At 47.3% G+C, this 19,547-nt stretch overlaps 1 protein-coding gene across 1 annotated transcript; it reads left to right on the forward strand.

The window, feature by feature from the left end:
* The first annotated feature begins 7,615 nt into the window (after positions 1–7,615).
* Positions 7,616–13,268, forward strand: ITPKB (inositol-trisphosphate 3-kinase B). The gene is made up of 2 exons (XM_075995547.1): positions 7,616–7,953; positions 9,234–13,268. The coding sequence occupies exon 2, from the start codon at positions 9,431–9,433 to the stop codon at positions 11,387–11,389; it is 1,959 nt and encodes a 652-aa protein (XP_075851662.1). The 5' UTR covers positions 7,616–7,953; positions 9,234–9,430; the 3' UTR covers positions 11,390–13,268.
* The last annotated feature ends 6,279 nt before the right edge of the window (positions 13,269–19,547 follow it).

Genomic DNA, 19,547 nt, shown 5'->3' on the forward strand with positions numbered 1-19,547 from the left:
ATCAAGTCTTTTCAATCTTTCTCATATCAGTTCATGGTTATTTACAGACAAGGAAAAAATATACATATATATGCATAGATAAACCACTGGCTCAAATAACTGGCTGTTCCACAGCTTTGGGGACTCTGTGAGTAAATCAGGTTTGAAATGGAGACAATCAAACTGTGCAATCTGTTGTTCAGATGGTTAAAAAAGAGCGTTTGTAACTAGATAATTGTTTCAGCGTGCACCTGTACATGGGGTATATCTGTAAGTACCCTGTGCTTTGCTGCAGAAATATTTTAAATCAGCTTGGTTTTCCTGTTCCAGCACCGCCACAAAATACCCTCTGGATTTGAGAGAAGCAGAAATTCCTTCTGCTGTTGCCCTTACCTGAGTTGGAGACAATAACCATTCAATCAACATTATCAATTACCTTGTCTACACCAGACACTGCAGATACAAACGAGAATAAAGCTTCAGAAAGGAGGGGACGAAAGGTAGCAGATTACAGCAGAGTGTGTAGTGAGGGAAGCGTTAGTAAATGTTTGATGAATGGATGAATAAATGAAGAATAAGCTATTCTAATAAAAGGTGTGCTCAGGAAGGCGTCTGGCTAGGACTAGGGTGTGGGAGGACGAGGAGCCATCGCCGGCCGGGCCGGCAGAGGAGGGTTCCTGGGTGGAAGACATTGCAGGATGGATGGAGAGCTGAAATGGTTGTAGGCGCGAAAAGAAGTTCAAGAGGAGACAGCGGGAAAGACACAGAGATCACAACTTGTGAGGAAGGCAGAATAGCCAGGGAGAAGGATCTGGAAGGTGAGAGATGGGTAATCAAGTTGGAGATGTAGGTTGGGTAAAATTGTACGGGCCTTGAACGCCAATCTCAGCACTCTCATGTTCACTTACAACAGTGGAAAGGCAACAAATGGTCGAGAGAGATAAATAAAGGTCCTTCGAGAAGGAAAGGAATTTGTCTGCATGTCTCTTGAGCCATACAGAGAACAGGATGACTGGTCCCAATAGCAAGCCTGAATCATGCTAGAGTGGGAAAGAAGAATTAATAAGACAACAATGCAGCTTTCTATGGAAACACAAAATGGAGTTCCCCAGGCAGGTGACTGGACCACTCCAAATGAATGAACTGGTGTTCTGGCGTCTCAGCCCCTCTCGGGTTTCCTTGGCCTGATCCAAGTTAATGGGGAAAACCAAGGAGCCAGACCCACAGTTAGTTAGGGAGCCTCCGCCAAGTCCAGGGCACTCTGAGAAACCAGCCTGTAACTCTTCAGCAAGTAGCCTTTCTGCTCTGACTTCCCAAACTATAAAATTCACCTCTTTCTGAAGTGTCTGGTTGACTCCCCCAGTGGAGGGTGAGCCCAGACCAGATAATAAGTTGTCTGCTGGACCAGGTGCAGGGCTCACATCTATAATCCCAGCACTTTGGGAGGCTGAGGCAGGAGGACCACTTGAGGCTAGGAGTTTCAGACTGGCCTGAGTAACATGGCAAGACCCCATCTCAAAAAAAAAATAAAAAAAAAAAATTGTCTGCTTCTCCAAAATGGGAAATTGCTAAGGGCCTATCAAGTCAGGTCTGAAGATGAGTCTTTCTTATCATTAAGGCATTTTGGGTTGCAAGGATCAAAGCTATACTCAGCACAAGTAAATGTAAGTTTGTCTTAAGGAAGCACTTTAGGCTCTCATATAAACCAAGGGCAGACACAGATCCCTGCTGGGCCTTGTAGGAACTGGATCTGGAAAGCCACCAGCGAGCACGGCAACTCCCACCAGGAGATCAGAGCAGCGCCAACATAGGAAAGAGGGATTGCTGCGTGCTGAAGAAGGTCATTCTAGAAGCAATTATTTATTGAGTACCTGCTATGTGTGAGGCAGATTCTGTTCTAGCAACACTAAATCTTGGATCTTTTTTCGGTATGAGATGCTAGGGGGTTGAAAGCCTATGTTTAAAAAGTGTATCTTTCGAAGCACTTAACCTATACATTATCTAATAGAGCATAAGAAGAACACTCCAGAGGTGGGTATTATAGTGCTTGCCATTTTGCAGATCTCAAAGCCGAGAGAGTTTCAGTTACTTGCCCAGGGGCACATAGCTATGGTAAATAGAGGAGTCTGTTAGAGCCAGGCCTCCCTCTTGTCCTCCTTGGCACAGCTGAATGGTGGTGACACGGCTTGTTCTGGATGTGCTCGTGGGTCTAGCCCCAGACTGGAGGGCAGGGATTGTGTCTTTACCACTGTATCTTCAGTAGCTATCACAGGCCTGACACACAATAGCCAATCGTTCAAAACCTGAATAAATGAATGAATGAATGATTTATTGCATTACCCAGACCAAAGGGAAGGTGAAGGAAACAAATGAAGAAGGGTCCAGGGGGCAGGGAAGAGACAGAGGGCAGTGCAAAGGGGCTTCCTTGTTCATGGCCTAGGTCTGTGCTGGATGATGTGGTGACCTCGCTTAGGGACATGCCTTGGGCCAATGGTGTGTTGGGAGCCTTAGACTAAGTTTTCAAGCAATGGGTATAGGGGAAGGGGACGGCTGATGGAGGCCCTGGCACCAGCCACGCATAGCAGCGGGAAGTACTTCTTGCTGTCTGGGAGGCAGGAGGTGGCAGCTATCCTGATGGTGCTGATTCCTTGGTCCTTTTGCAGAGTGATTTGATGGGTGCATGATTCATCTATTTTTTACATTTAATAATCAGGAATAGAGCCATCCAGTGTGGAGCTAAAATGTAAGGCTAAGAAGATAAGTTAACCAGGGTCCTAGCCCCTGAAAAGCTCACTATCTCGTTAAGAACAAAGAAAGACAGGAAGATTAAAGATTATTATATGGCACACAAAATAATTTAACAGAGATATTTATGAAGTAGAAAGAGGACACAGACAAATGTTTCTTGAACACGACACCAAAATTAGTTGGCTCTCATGACAGAAACAGGTGAGTGAATAAATGAATGAATGATTTGACATTTTACCCAGAAGGGATATTATATGTCAGGCGTTGTGCCTGGCACCAGAATGAAGGCCATTAAAAGGTTGTACTTGTCCATAGTTGTGTTTTTTAAAAAACATCTGTTAAGTTATAATTGATATATAAGAAACTACACATATTTGTATTACAATTTGATAATTTTTCATGTATGTAAACATGAACTCAACCTCGCAATCAAGATAGTGAACACACCCATCATTTTCAAAAGTTTCCTCATGTCCTTTTGTCTTTCCTACCTCCTGCCCCTTCCCACAGCTTCCCATTTCCAGGCAGCCATCAATTTATTTTCTGTTATTATAGATTCATTTGTGTTTTCTAGAATATTCTATAAATGGAAACATACAGTAAATACTTCTTTTTTGGTCTGATTTCTTTCACTCAGCATAATTCTTTTGCTATTCATCCATGTTGTATGCATATCAATGTCCATTTCTTTTTATTGATGAATAGTATTCCATTGTATGGATATACCATGATTTGTTTAACCATTCACTTCTTGAATGTGTTGTTTCCAATTTTTGGCTAATTCTAATAAAGCTTCTATGAACGTTATGCTTTGCATTTATTTTCTCCCAGTCTGTGGCTTGTCTTTTCTTTCTTTTCAGTATATTTTTAAAGAGCAGAAGTTTTAAATTTTGATGTAGTCCAATTAATTTTGGTGTCATGTCTAAGAAATATTTGTCTAACTCAAGGCCCCAGAGATTTTCTCTTATGTTTTCTTAGAAAAGTTTTGTGGTTTTAGGTTTTACTTTTGGATCTATGAGCCATTTTGAGTTAATTTGAGTAGATAGTACAGGATATATATTGAAGCTCTCTATTTTTTGGATATGGATATTAAATTGTCACAGCATCATTTGTCAAAAGATTTCTTTCTCCACCTTTCTGCACCTGTGTCAAAAATCAATTGCCCATTTATATGTGGGTTTATTTCTGGACTATCTATTCTGTTCCATTGATCCATTGTCCAACTTTATGCCAATACCATATTGTCTTGATTATTGTAGTTTTATAATAAGTCTTGACATGAGATAGTGTTGGTTCTTCCACTTTGTTCTTTTTCAAAGTTGCTTTGGCTATTCTAGATCCCTATTAAGTTTAGAAAGTAAAATAAACAAAATAAAAATCTCTGGGGATATTGGTTGTGATTACATTGAATCTTTTTATTTTTATTTTTTTATCTTTTTTGAGACAGAGCCTTGCTTTGTTGCCCAGGCTAGAGTGAGTGCCGTGGCATCAGCCTCGCTCACAGCAACCTCAAACTCCTGGGCTCAAGCAATCCTACTGCCTCAGCCTCCCGAGTAGCTGGGACTACAGGCATGTGCCACCATGCCCGGCTAATTTTTTCTCTATATATTAGTTGGCCAATTAATTTCTTTCTATTTATAGTAGAGATGGGGGTCTCGCTCTTGCTCAGGCTGGTTTTGAACTCCTGACCTCTAGCAATCTGCCCGCCTTGGCCTCCCAGAGTGCTAGGATTACAGGCATGAGCCACCACGCCCAGCCTTACATTGAATCTTTGAATAAATTTTTGAGAGAATTGTCATCTTAACAATACTGAATCCTCTAATTCATGGGCATGATGTATCTGTCTATTTATTTAGATCTTCTTTAATTTTTTTCCAGTAGTGTTTTGTAGTTTTCTCTCTACAGGTTTTGTAAATGTTTTATTATGTTCATCCCTAAGTATTTCATAGTTTTTGATGTTATTATAAAGGTATTATTATTTTTAAAATTTCTATTTCTGATTGTTCATTGCTAATAGATATAAATATGATTGATTTTGGTATATTAATCCTGTATCCTGTAACCTTGTTGTTATGGGCTGAATTGTATTCTTCCCCTCCTCCCAAATTTATATGTTGAAGTCCTAACCTCAGAATGTGACTGTATTTGGACATAGGATCTTTAAAAAGGTTAAATGAGGTCATTAGGGTGGGCCCCAATCCACCAAGACTGGTGTCCTTATAAGAAGAGATTAGGACAGAGACATGTGCAGAAGGAAAACTACATGAAGAAGACACAGGAGAAGGTGGTCAACTACAAGCCAAAGGGAGAGGCCTCAGAAGAAACCAACCTGCCAACACCTTGGTCCCAGACTTCTAGCCTCCAGAATTGTGAGAAGATAAATCTCTGTTGTTTAAGCCAACCAGTCTGTGGTACTTTCTTATGGCAGCCCTGGAAAACTAATACATTTATTAAACTCACTTATTAGTTCTAGTAGCTTTTTTGTAGGTTCCATAGGATTTTCTGCATAGACAATCATATACTCTAAATAAAAATAGTTTTACTTCTTCTTTTCCAATTTGGATATCTTTTATTCTTTTTCTCATCTAATTGCATTGGCTAGGCCTTTAAGTACAACGTTGAATAAAAATGGCAAGAGCAGACACCCTAACTTTGTTCTTGATTTACGGACAGGTACCACACCATCATTAGGTGTGGTATTAGCGATTGGTTTTTCACAGATGCTCTCTACCAAGTTGAGGAAGTTTCCTTCCTTCTAAGTTTCATAGCTTTGATTTTTAAAATTCTATTTCAAAAGTAGGCAAATGGGGACTCTGCAAAGTTAGGCAAACCTTCCTTACAGTTGTAGGTAACTAGTAAGGAATATGTGGAGAAGTAGTGACAAGCATGGATTCTAGACCCAGATTACACAGGTTCAAATCCCGGTTTTGTACTTACTAGCTATGGGACTTAGGGGCAAACTACTCACTTCTTTGTCCTTAATTTCTTCATCTGTAAAATGGGACCACTAATAACACCAACTTCATGCGTTTCTCATGAGGATAAAAATGTATAAATGTTTATAATGTGTCTAGAACAGTGTCTGGCAGATAATAAGTGCTGTATACCATATTTTTCTCACGTTCCTTTAAAATCATGGAAGACAACTAGATACTGCTTCCAGAGGCAAGAAGCCCATCTTGCTGGCTTTGAAATATAGGTTTTGCTCCATCTTTTCCCCACCCTCCGCTGCTCTTAGTGGCACAGTTAGAATCATAGACTGGTAGAATTGTCATCTATTCCTACCTCCAGCCCAAGGTAGGACTCCCTTCTGCATGTCACACCTGATAACTGCTGGCTGCCTTCTGAGTGAGACTTCTTCAGGCTGACTGCATGTTTAGGAGGTCTAAGTTTCTCAGCTAGGGAAGGCTGATGATGTCTGGCCTTGAGGTGACAGTGAGGTTTCTCAGGGACGAGGAAGCTAAGTTTCCGTGCTTAATGTATGCACTGCTAGGTCCCTCAGTTGCTTCTGCCTTGACACCTGAAATGGGTGTTGGCCTCTCCTAGAAGGGTAGCCCTCGGCCAGAAACGCCAAAGAGAGATTCTCCTGGGAACTGGCAGCTCCTCATTCTTACCACTAGGGAACCAAATTAGGGACAAGGATAGTAGGGCTGGCTTCTCTTCCTTAGGAACTGCCTTAGATCCTGAGTCAACATCTGAGAAGTCTGGGCTCCTTTAATTTAGCCCCATTGGGGGTGCCAGGGGAATTAGGTTCAATCCTTCCATGGCATGTTTAAAAAACGTAGAAAGGACTCAACAGTGATTCTCAGGAATTCTTGGATAGAGGAGCTCTTGATTTCAGATTTAGCATGAGTTTTTTCCTGATTGAGCAGCAGGTTGTTTTGCTCACTTAACACTATTGTTACATAAACAAGCAGGAGATACTTGCTACAAGCATAGTCAAAATTTTCATCTGAATTTTAGCTAATCAGGATTTAAGGACTGAATCAGATTTTGAATTTTTAAATCTCCTGAGTCTTACAGCTGTCCTTCCCCCGCTTTCTACTAAATGCTGTAGTTTAAGATTTAGGGAGTTAGGCAAAACACACTGGCAGTGCCAAGAATTTAAATAGGGTAGGATTCTCTGGCCAGTAATGTTAACTTATGTTCCTTCCCCCTTTTTTTGCAGATGGTAGGAGAGAAAGACTTGAAAATTATTGCGTCTGCAGGGAGTCTATAGGAGCAAGTGGGTTCTAGACATTGCTCAAATCTTCTTGGTTCCAAGACTATACTTTTTCTTAAAATAACCTTGAGAATTAAGTGCAAAAATATGCAAACGTCATATTTGCTGTGTGCATTTATAAATGTGCGACGTAAAGGTGTGTTTATGCATCTAGCAATTGCACTGCAAAGCCATCTGCAGCTCATAGCCCAACCAGTCTTTCAAAATACTGCTATGATGAACTTAAAATCTTCAACTTTGCAAGGAGTTGCCCACAATGTACCTTTCTTGAATTTGCATAATTGTGTACAAGCACACAAACCGTTTATACAGGATTTTAGCCTGCTTTAAATGCTAAAAAGGTCCCCATGATTTGTTTAAAACACACATTCAAAACTTTATTAAAAGCTTTTTTTCAAAAATAGTTTCATAAAGCTAGACATCAGCAAGCCTCGATCGAGGGGTGGAAAATGAATTGTATATCTTTAAACCGCAGAAGTTAAAAGGCGTTTTTTTTTTTTTGTGCTCGCTAACAATGGAAACTTTTTTTTTAAAGTGTTTCCCTCCCTCGGTCTTGCCAAGCAATAGAAAAAAAAAAAAAGAAGAAAAGAAAAACTTGTTCCGCTGAGTTCAACCCCAGACAGGCTCACAACTTCCTTCCTGCTTTCCTCCCCCACCCCCCGAGCCTCCGCCTTGCCTTTCTACCTCCTCCCTCCTCCACCCCCCAACAATTTTTTTTTTAAATCGTACATGGAACAAACACTGAAGTAGCCTGGAGCAGACACTGACAGGGGTAGTGTCTCCAGCGCCGAGAGGGGCGTGCAGGGCCGGCTCGGCGTCGCCACCGCCCCGATCGCTGGGCCCTGCACCGGGGCTTTCCCCCTTTTGCGCTCCCCCTTTTCTGCGTCCCATACCTTGCTGCGGAAATTATTTCTGGGCATTCTTTCAAAGCTACTGCGTCCCTACGAGGTCTGCGCCTCTGGGCACACAGTGTGCACAGGACCGGGGAACCCGAGGAACTGCAGGTAAGTTGAGCGGCTTTTTCCTAGTCCTGCCCCTGCACCCCCTTCCCCTCTCGGCTCGGGAGCGGTCTGGGCGTTCCAGGTTCCGAAACAGCGCACCGGGGTAGGCTGGGGAGACGGAGAGGAGGGGACTTGATTTTGGAAGGTGGCGTGGAGTGGCGGCGGGGACAGGAGGAGCGAGGAGCTCTCGGCGCTTCTCCAGCCCGGCTTCCGGGCCGCTCGCGCCGCGCCGCCTCCCCTGGCGCGCCCCGGGAGTCGGCGGGCTCGGGCCGGGCGGCGGGGCTGGCGCCGGGCGGCGCTGCGGGGGATGCGGAGAAGCCCCGCGCTCGGCCGCGCCGCAGTGGGGGGCTCGGGGCGACGGCGCGGGGGGTTTGCAGAGCCCCAGGCTGTGCGCGCCCAGGGCCGCCGCCAGGCGTAGCTTGGGGCGCCCAAGTTCCTCCGAGTGGGCGCGGGCCCGGAGCCCGCAGGGGCGCCGGCGCCCTCAGTGACAGGACTGACTCGCTGTGCGCGCGTGCACACACAGACACACACACGCACACCCCTCCCTCTGTGGGGGGCGACGGCGGGGGGCCGTGAGTATTGGTTCCGGTACAGGGGCCGTGCAGAACCTCGCCCCGGGCACGCGCAGGCGCGCCCACACTTACAGCACACACTTGTTTAGGGACAGGCGACAAGGCCAGCGCTGAAAAATGCTTCGGCCGCGGCCCCGTCGTCCGCTCAGGCCTTCGTAGGCCGAGAGACGCAGCCCCAAGGCCAGGGTCCGGGGGTACCGGCGGCGCCGGCGGCGGTTCGGGGAGGCGGGGCCAGCTCGGGTCCCTCCGAGTCGGTCTCTGATGCCCAGAGCGCGCGGAGCAGGGAGACCCTGAAGGCCAGAGGGGACTGCCCCTTACCCTCCGTAGCCAGAGTTTGCCCAGGCCCAGGAGACCGGACAGGGTCGCGGGAGCGTCCGCACGGGGGGCCGGAGTCGGGCGCGCCCGCGCAGGATGCTGGGGAGCGAGCAGCTGCGCGTCCGCCCTCGCGCGCCCGCGTGGCTCGGGAGACGAGCCTCGGGGCTTGGAATCTGAAGGGACTCGGAGCGCTTCACAGCCTGCGGCGGGAGGGGCGGGTGGAGGGCACCGGGACGCGCTGGGGACCGAGGCAGCCGCAGCCCGAGTCCCGGAGCCCCACAGTCCTGCAGGTGACCCGCCCAGCGGCGCCCGGTCCCAGGCAGACTGCGTTCCCGGGGCGGCCTCTGGGCTCTGCCCGCGCCCTCGGGTCCTGACTTTCTCCTTGTGTCTCCACAGCGGCCGGCGGTTTATGGAGCTCTGGGCGGGGGCTAAGCCCGCGGCCGCGCCCCCCGCCCGCCGCCCCGGCCATGCCGCCCCGTCAGCGCGCGCAGCCGCGGCGGCCAGGCCCCCGGGGCTGAGCCGGGAGCCGCGGGACGAGGCGGCGCGGGCGGGGCGGGAGCCGCGGCGGAGGGCAGCGCGGCGGCCCCAGTACTATGGCTGTGTACTGCTATGCGCTCAATAGCCTGGTGATCATGGACAGCGCCGACGAGGCCAAGAGCGGCGGCGGCCCCGGGGCCAGCGGCAGCGAGACGCCCCCGCCCCCGGGAAGGGCCGTGCTCAGCCCCGGCAGCGTTTTCAGCCCCGGGAGAGGCGTCTCCTTCCTCTTCCCCCCAGCCGAATCGCTGTCCCCCGAGGAGCCCCCGAGCCCGGGGGGCTGGCGGAGCGGCCGGCGCAGGCTGAACAGCAGCAGCGGCAGCGGCGGCGGCAGCAGCAGCAGCAGTGTGGGCAGCCCGAGTTGGGCAGGCCGCCTCCGAGGGGACAGGCAGCAGGTGGTGGCCGCCGGTACCCTCTCCCCGCCGGGCCCGGAGGAGGCCCAGAGGAAGCTGCGGATTCTGCAGCGTGAGCTGCAGAACGTGCAGGTGAACCAGAAAGTGGGCATGTTCGAGGCGCACATCCAGGCGCAGAACTCCGCCATTCAAGCGCCCCGCAGCCCGCGTTTGGGGAGGGCTCGCTCGCCCTCCCCGTGTCCCTTTCGCAGCAGCAGCCAGCCCCCTGGAAAGGTCCTGGCTCAGTGCGCGCGGAGCGAGGAACGGAGGACGAAGTCCTGGGGGGAGCAATGTCCGGAGACTTCACAGGCCGACTCTGGGAGGAGAGAAGGGCCCAGCCTGTGCCCCTCGCAGGACAAGGAGGGAGTGGCACCTCTCCTCGGCCGGGCTGCCTTGGCAGGATCAGGGACTCAGGGCCCAGCCGCTTCGGTGAGCGTGGAGAAGGGCATGCCTGCCAGTGCTCCCTGTGGCTCGCCCACAGCTGTGGAAATTGACAAAAGAGTCTCTCTCTCGGGAACTCAGAGCTGCCCAGCTCCCTCACCGGGGCTGGTCGTAGCTGGCTTAGTGATGGACACAGAAGTGGCAGCGAGAGCCACATCCACGGAGACACACCGTCCGCAGGATCCTGCCCTCATTGAGCGGTCTGCGAGGGCTTGCGAGCCTGAGGACCCGCACCCCTGGACGGCCCCGAGGGTGAGGCAGGGGCAGTTTCTGGACAGTGAGACATGCCCAGCCCCAGAGAGGGGCGGGCCGCGTGGAGGAGAGCCCCTTGGGAAGATGGAGAAAGGAAGTCTGCCCTGTGGTGTGCGGGCCTCCAGGGCGCCTGAAGCGGGTGAAAAGCCACAGGACACAACGCTAAGTGCGCAGAGCTCGGAGCCCTTTGATGCCCTGAGCTGGTCCAGGCCGCCCAGAGACTTGGGTGCGGTAGGGCCTGGGGAGGCCCGAAGCGGGGCTCCGGTGGGCGGGAGCCCTCGGCAGCCCTCGGACGGAGGGGAGGAAGGGTCTCCAACGCTGGGCTTGCTTGGGGGCAGCCGATCGGCACAGCTGGGGACTAGGGAGGTGGAGGTGGAGATTCCTTCTGGCAGGATGCTGGAGCCTTTGCCTTGTCGGGAAGCGGCAAAAGATCTGGAAGAACTTCAGTACCTTCCTGGAGACAGGATGGGTGCGCAGCCTGGGGGCTCCCGGGCTTGGCAGGGCCCCACGGAGGAAGCCAGTTTGGCCTGGACGCGTGGCACAGGGGTACAGTCAGAGGGGACTTGGGAAAGCCAGCGGCAGGACACAGACACACACCCCAGGCTGGAGCTGCTGCCCCCAGATCAGAAGGACAAGCCTGTCCTGAGAGAGGCCTGCAGCCCCAGCACCATACCCGCCGTAATCGTCACGGACATGGGCGCGCAGGAGCACAGCGGCCTGGAGGAGGTGCAGGGAAGCCCTCTGGGCAGCCTGCCGCTGCGGAAACTGTCCTCTTCCTCGGCCTCCTCCACGGGCTTCTCCTCATCCTATGAGGACTCAGAGGAGGACATTTCCAGTGACCCCGAGCGTACCCTGGACCCCAACTCGGCCTTCCTACATACCCTGGACCAGCAGAAGCCCAGAGTGGTAAGTCTTGCCCTGAGACTTTTCTAGAGCTCATGCTGCTTTCAGCAGACCTTAGATTCCCCATGTGACTCCTTTTTCTTGCTTTCTGCTGAGTTATGAAGACTCACAGGGGAGCCCTGGGCAGTCACAGCTAGCCGTTCTCTCTCCAGGTGCGTTTGCTGGGGTGCTGACCAGGCACTCAGTGGCTTGGACACTGAATCCAGGTCACTTCTGCTATTTCCATGTAATCTTAAGAAAAGTTTTTAAGGTACTTCCTGTAGGTCACTACTCTTCTTGGGAAGATAGTCATGATTGTCACCAAAAACTTCCTGATTAATCCTGAAAGATAGCGAACAGAGTGGCTGACTGCAGCTTTTGTCTGATCAGATGAAACACTTAATTCTGTGATTCATTCAGGCTGAGGAAAACTGACAAGGATGCTGTTGAATTAACTCAGCCTCTACTCACAGGCTAGGAAAAGGAGTGATGTGATTCTCTGACAGGGCCCCAAAACCTGTAGCTGTGGTTGTGGCCAATCCACTGGGTGAGGAACCACCAGGCCTCAGTAAGTTAAGTCAGGTCATTACAGTGCTTAGTGTGGTTAGCGTAACTAAGGTGCAGTCCAATGTATGAACTAAAATGAAAACTTTGCTTTGAGCTAAGCAGTTTCTTTAGTATCAGAATATCATACTAGGTTGGATGCCTGTGATAGGCAATTCAGGTAGATAACCTCCTAATAGATATGCCCTGTTGGGTGGTATAGGTTGATATTTCAGGTATGTTTTCATTCGAATCTGGTTTGCTTCATCACACATCTTGTTCTGGCTGTGGCAGTAGACAGGAGTTTATTTCTATTACATGGTTAATCACAGTTGAAGGCTGTTTTTACTCTTGGAGGATCAGAGTATCTTACGGAAGACAAGAGAGTTGAAGCCAGCACTTCTGAAAAGATCTGGACTTTCTCTTAGCTTTTCCAGAGAGCATGGGGAATTTCCTACTTCAGTGTGCAGGGTTTGTGCTACCTTGAGGGAAAGTCTGCCTTTTATTATAGTAGGTAGCCTTCCAATTTCAGCTTGAATAGCAAATACTATTCATTATACCTCAATAACTTTCTCCACTGCAAGTGAAGGCTTTCTATTTCTACTGTACATCCTTCACTAAGGTATTTTGGACTCCAAAGCATATTTCTCTCTGACTTCCATTCAGAAATCACAATCTGGGTTTTTGAAGATGAGGCATTTCTTTTCATGAAACTGCTTTCTGCTGATGATCTTAAGGCAAATGTGTATGCAAAATCTGGCCCATCAGCCTGTTATTTCGTGGCCAGCACAGGGCCCCAGGCATATTGCACCTGCTGTCAGGCGTGGGCACACCACCTTTAGACGGGGGAGGGTCCACCTGGCAGGGCAGGTGGAAAATGCTTCTCTCTGAAGGTGTGGCTCACACTTCCCTGCCTTCCTGCCCAGCAGTTAGAGCTCTAGTGAGTAAGAGATGGTCCCTCATCCATTCTTTCCAGTTGCTTTTGAAATCCCAACGTATAGCGGGCACAGCCAAAGTCGATTTAACTTATTCTCCAACTTTCCATTCGCCCTTTCTAGTGGTGCATTAGCAGCTTCTGTTGGCTGGTTATCAAAACAGTTCGTATGTCCCGATGTTTGAAAAGGGCTCTTGTCTGGAAGAGAGTTAAAGGGAAGATAAATAATTGCAGGTGATAATTTGTTTTTTCATTTGCCAGAGGAGTGCTCACTGAGAAACCAGGGGGTTAAGGGGGGTTTTCAAGTTAGCTACCAGGTCCAGAGGTAGAAATGAGGCTGGCCGTTGGTCCAGCCTACCTCCGACCTTTAAACAGGTTTCAGACACCCACAGAGTAGAGCCAGGGAACTGCCAGCTTTGCTCTCTGAATCACGTGAGATTGATGGAGAGAGAGAGAGAGTGTGTGTGTGGGGGGGAGGGAAGGGTGGGTGGGTAACCAACTGGAAATTATGGGATCCAAGGGACTTTTGAGCTTTGGTTGAGTGCTTCCATGATAAGCAGAGTTTTATTCTTCTTGTTCAGAGTGTTATGCGGGAGTCTTATCTGTGACACCAAAGCATCTGTTCATTTGGTCAAAAATCACTTGATTACCCTAGATTGATATTTTGTCTACAGAAGGCCAGACATCTTGATCGACTGGGTCTTTCGACTGGGCTTTCTGTGTTGGATCCAGGCTGGCCCTGTCTGAGCGTTTACCACTCTGATACGTCACATTCCCTTTTTCGGACTTTGCTGCGTCTGTCTACACTGCTGCACAACTCTGAAGCTGCACACTCTCTTATATGTGCTCACACTCACTCTCATGTGCCCACTCACACACACGGGACTGAAGTGGCCTGGTCGCCATTTCAGTCACACAGCTAAGCCTTGGCCCTCAGACCCATCCTAGACACCTGAGAAGTTTTTGGTGCTGCCCTACCTGCCCACACAGTTACTTACCATGCCTCCTGCGGCCCATTCTTTGTTCCTACCTAGGAATGAGTTTGTGATGTGGTGTGCAGGCAAGAGGCGACAGCACATCTGCTTATAAAGCACCAGGTACTTGAAATCTGCTCAGAAGTAGTTGTATTACACACCTAGTGTGCAGGGGCTTTAATTCAGACACATTCACACTTTACTGTTCTCTGAGATCTGAACGGGACCAAATTGCACTGAACAAGGATGGTTCTCTTGTTCTTTCACACTGCTAAAATTAATCAGCAGTTATTTACTTTTCCTGTATAATTCCATGTAAGAGTATCTGGGCTATTGAAACACCAGGCTTAAAGTACTGTGTTAAAATATGAACGCATCTTACTTTAAAAAATAAATTTTATTGATTTATTCCAAAATTGTACTATCAATTATATATACAAAAACCAAAACACTAGCCTAGTTACCTGGGGGATTTATAAGGAAATATGATACAAAACATTTGCCTTCTTGGTGTTCACTATTTTTTAAGGGCTGTTGAAATTTTTTTCCTTGGCCTATTTTTTTTTTTTTTGTATTGATTAGTTTTGTTGTTGTTGTTGTTTTTTGAGTGAAAAACTAACTCATACCCATAGCAAAAAATTCAAACAGTTTAAAATGGTGTTATATGGGTTTCAAAAGCGTAAAAATGTTATTTTTGGATAAACCAAAGTAAAATTTCAAAGCCTTAGAGGGGCACTTCAAAAACTGGTGAGTAAACTTTTAAGTGGAAAATTCTTTTTTTGAGGAGACTGGTGAGAGCCCAGATCTGTGGGGTTCTGAGTTCAGGCTGCGCGCTGTTTTCGTCTCATGGGTACGTGGAGAGAATCTTTAGGCAAGGCCTCAGCAGCTGTCAGACCTGGGAGGACTTGGAGTCATTGACGTGAGGTTCCCGGTGTTGCTCTGATCTGTGTGGGACGGAAACCAAGCCCAGAAAGGCAAAGGGGCCCAGGCACACCCTCACGGGCTCGGCCTCTCCATGAGGATAATCTCATCGGGTCCGTCTAGTTGTGAATCTCTGTGACTATGTAATTCTGGACATTTGATTCAAAACCTGGTGTATGTGAAGTAGACATAAAGGTGTCCAGAAGTGTAACAAGATTTCTTTGGTGTATACCTCGGGCACCAAGGCCAAAACTGAGCACCTTTTTGTGCTTTTGCGTGAAACTAGCTGACTGAGCTGCCTGTCTTCTGTCTCTCTACCAGAAGAATGGTTCTTTGCAATTTCACACTGAACAAGCATCCTCAAAATAAATCATCAGTGCAGTACCTAGGACTTTCATTAATAATTAGACTGGTAGTAGAGACTGCTGGTAGGATGCCAGAACATGAACCTGAAATGTAAAAGCTGCATTCTGTTTAAAAACAAAGAGGCTTTGGCCTCCTCTGATATTAAAGTTTGGAAACTAAGGCTTTGTCTACACAGAGCCAAAACCTCACTTCAAAGACCTTGTCTTTGCAAAGATAAAAGTATTCAGCCAGCTTAAAATCTTTTTCAAATTAAAGTGAGGTATAGAGAAAAAGAAAGATTGATTCTCAGCATTGTTACTTTTCTTGCAAATGTTTGGGCTTTGCAAAAATACAGCTCAAGCCTTACCTAGCCTTTAGGTTTTATAAGAAAACAAATTAAGCCAGTTAGTTGCTGCTTTTAGAGGAATGTATTTCAGGTGTTATGTATTAATAAGTCATTTTCAGAACTTTTGTTTTTGAGTGCTGAATTGCTACCCAGTCACTTTTCTGATTTTGTTGGCACACAGCTGTTAAATGTAGTTACAAATTAGATTGGGTCTGTGTAGTTTATTTATATTCCTAAGAGTATTGATAACATTATTTAGGCTTATTTTATTTTGTCAGGTTTCAACTTAGTTATCTAAAGGTAGAATTTTAAAGTATTAAATGGAAAGAATTTTCTATTTTGATAGAAAAAAACTCTGTAGACTTCAGATAATCAGCAGGTGATTTGGAGTTAACTAAAGAACTCTTCTCAGGTGTGCTGTGGTCACATGGTCAGCATGGAGGGCTCTGTGGGTTTTGTTAGAAGAGACCCTGGCATCCTGGGTTATGTCCGTTGTGCTCTCAGTCTCATGACAAGAAAGCCTGGCAGTGGTTTTTCTTTTCCTCACGAGGTAGAATTGGCATTGTGCATGAGGTGTCACAAAATTGACGGCACCAAGCCCAATTGTGAGCTAGTTGGTAATATGAAAAGTCCTTTAGGGTGCCAGCAGCCTCATGGGATTTTGTGTGACCAGACTGTCTGCCCTTCCCATGGTGGCGGTGGTGCTGGGGGCAGTCTCAAACAACCTATCATCTCCTTCAAATCATGGGTTCAGTCCATCTGAGTGTGGAGGACCACTTTGGAAGGCTGAAAGAATCTGCTGACCTGGTGCTGCGATCCTGTAGTCAAACCTGACTTCTGTAGTTCTACCACCGGCCTTAAGACTCACTGAGGTCTTCCCAGACCCCTCACCATCTTCTTACTGGGCCCCCTTCATCGCCCCATCTTCCTGGTGAAGACGGCAGCCTGATCCATTTTTCCAGGAGTGAACTATTAGTTTAAAGGCAGTTCAAGTCTCCTTGGCTAAAAGACAACGTAAATATATATGATCTCATTAGGAAGTTAGGCCTCTGTGCTTGCTATTAAAAAATAACCAAAACTTTTCTATTGCTTTGATAATTAACGTGACCTACATCTGGGTCTGGAAGAGGCTCATTTCCTCCATTATCCACATTTTTCAGATGAGGAAGGGAAGGCCAGAAAGATTCAATGTAGTGAGAGGACTCGTGTTGTTGACATTCTTCTTTCCCCTGTGAAACTTCCTTCGTGGATAAGCTCCTTGCTCCCTTTTGCAGATCCACTTGACTTTAAACACAGCACATGCATTTAAAACATTTGTTAAAGGAATGAGTGAATGAATGGATAGATGAATGAGAGAAAATATCTCTGCTGCAGTATCTACCCATAAAAGAAATGTTGAAGCGTCTGGAAGATGAAGAGCTAAGAACGAGAAAAAAGGACAGAGAAGGCAAGTTCGTTGCTTATTCCTGTGACCTTGTGGCCATAGGAGTAAGAGTGCTGGACTTGGGTTTAGGCCGCCTGGGGTGAAATCCTAGCCTGCACATGGCCTGAAGCACTGTGAAAAATAACGAGAGTGGCTGTGACTTCATGGAGTGGTGAGTATTCAGTGATGTCATGTTTATAACAATGCCTATCCCAGCACCGGGCGCATAGTAGATGCTCAATTAATATTAGTAGAGGTGGAATCGGGACATTGTGAGCACTGGTGAGGCAATGTCTGGAACATTCAGTGGGCCCCTTGGAAGAAATGCTCTGTAGCAATCCTAGGATTTTCTTTAAGTTCCACGTTCATCCCAATACAATCCTGGAAAATGATTCTCCTTCAGCAAGAAAGGCTGGAATGAAATTAATTTCGCAAAGAGCGGTATTCACAGGTTACCTGTGAATTCACAGACTGCTGCAGAACCACAATAGTTTCTTGAAGCATATTTCATTGCCCGTTTAGAGCAAGGCTGGCCTTGCCTTGTATCTGTTTCCTAGTGAAGTTGCCTTTGGTTCAGTTGCAGGGTGGGGATTACTTCAAGGCTCAGACTCAAAGAGACAGGAAGGAATGAATTGCTTGGTCAGCAGAAGTGTGCACTGTATACAGTCCCCAAGGGACAAGGTCAACCATGACACTTGTTTGTAGACCGTGCAGGGAAGACACTCTGATGTTTCCTAATTAAAGGCAGGGCCTTCTGACTTTGTCTGATAAGGAATGGCTTGTGATAATCATTTCACTGGTAAGCCAGTGCTCAGGCTTTTGACTAACTTGTCTGGCATGTTTCTCAGCAATTCACTGTTAGAAATCGGATCTTTTCCCCTCTGTTGAGCTTTACTTGAGCATTTTATTGATTTGATATCACTTAATGGAAACCCATTCAACAAAAGATGTCTTCAGCCACAAATCAATAGTGTATTTTTTTATTTCCTGAGCTTTTGACTTCTATTTTGCTCTAAACCATCTGTTAAATTTGACAAGTAATCAGAAGGTAGGAGCTATAGACAATAAGACAACCAAAGGCAATAAGGAAGCAGGATGAACCCCTGCAATTCATATTTATGTATCATTTAATCTGGGGTGGGGGGAGGATATGTTTTTATTTTCCCTATCTCTGCATAAATAGAAAAATGTCTCACCCTGGGGGGGGGTGGTGAATTTTCAGCAAAAGAGGATCCTCCCTCGTCAAGCTCACTGTTATCCTGTTCATCTAGCATTTTTACTTTTGTGGTAAGATACTGGGTGGAAAGGGAAAATGAAATGATAGAGCATCTCAAACAAAGGCATTGAGATTATTTCCGTTGACCTGGTGACCAAGATTAGAGTTTGTGTGATGCAGAGACGGTGACGTGCATTAACGATGCAGGAGGGCATCCCTGGCCGAGAAGCTCCTCTGGACGGGTCATTTGCTCACGTCTAGAAAGCTGGTCTGGATGCATCGGGGAAGGGCCTGAGGGAGGTGCTTTTGCCGTTGGCCTTTAGGACAGTGACAGCAGTTTTCTTTCTTTACCCCTCTTCAAGGGTTCTTTTCGTTCTGCCCTCTTCCCCCATGCATTTAAGCAGAATGAATAAACTGATTGTACTGTTTTCCACGGAAAAGCTGTACGACGCTTTATATTGCCGGTGCTGAATATTCTCATACGCCACGGGGAGTGTTCCTTCCGCCTGCGGCGGGATGCAGGGATTTGGTTCCCTGGGGACTGGCCATCCACCCAGCTCAATCCCCAGTCTCGCTTGGTATGCTGTGAGTCGGTGGGACCTGGGCGATTACAAGGGAGGTCACTGCACCCCCAGGCAGCTCCCAGCCAGCGTTTTTCCAATTTCACTGACATTCTTTCCAGGCTCAACTCCATTTGTTTTCATCTTCTCTATGGCAATTGATGGCCGACTGAGTTTTAAAGTGTCTAATTCAGCAGGATCTCCAGTGAAGGGCCTTGTCCCCACTTGTACAGGAGCTGTTGTTTTTTAATCCTCTGCTTATGCAGGGATGGGTAATGTTTTCTTTTTACAAGTTAGCTATCTGAATAATAGATTTAATAAAATACACCTCACAACCATATGGGGAAAGGATGCCGGCTGGCACAGAGAGGAATTTGGGAGTATCACTTCTGTAATCCTTATCTAACCTGAATGTATTAGCAGGAAACTGAAAAGGCCTGTGTATGACAATGAGATAAACAGTTTAATCTCTTAACAATGTCAAGTGGAAAATCTAACCGCCTGCCAGTAGCTTAAGAAAAGGCAGGGAGATTTGGTTAGGGACAGATAACCCTCAGACCCAGGTTGCTGAGCCAAGGGTAGGAAACTTGGTTGCTATGTGTTAAAGCTGGGAGGTTGGAAGGTCCCTGTTAGGGTTTGAGAAAGTATTAAAAGATCCTTACGGATATAAAATTCGCTAGTGTAGAGGATACTTTGTGTTCTAATTGACATTTTGGTCTGTGTAAGGCCACTGAAACCTTTTTCTCTTTTTCTCCTCTGTTTTAACCTTTCCGCTTCATCACCCTCATAGTCACCACGGCGTAAGCACCCATTAGTATTGAGTGTCTGGCTAATTCCAAGTAATTTAGGAGACTCAGGGCCTTGTGTGAGGACTTAACTGAGCATACCTTAGAAGGGCAGTGTGCTTGAAAAACTAGTGACTCTCAGATGCAGAACTTAGCCTCTTG

This window comes from Microcebus murinus, chromosome 19 (genome assembly GCF_040939455.1).
Source record: "Microcebus murinus isolate Inina chromosome 19, M.murinus_Inina_mat1.0, whole genome shotgun sequence".
Classification (NCBI taxonomy): Eukaryota; Metazoa; Chordata; class Mammalia; order Primates; family Cheirogaleidae; genus Microcebus; species Microcebus murinus.

What these genes read in the sequence shown, in the direction of transcription:
- ITPKB (XM_075995547.1), top strand. Translation starts at nt 9,431, where the DNA reads ATGGCTGTGTACTGCTATGCGCTCAATAGCCTGGTGATCATGGACAGC.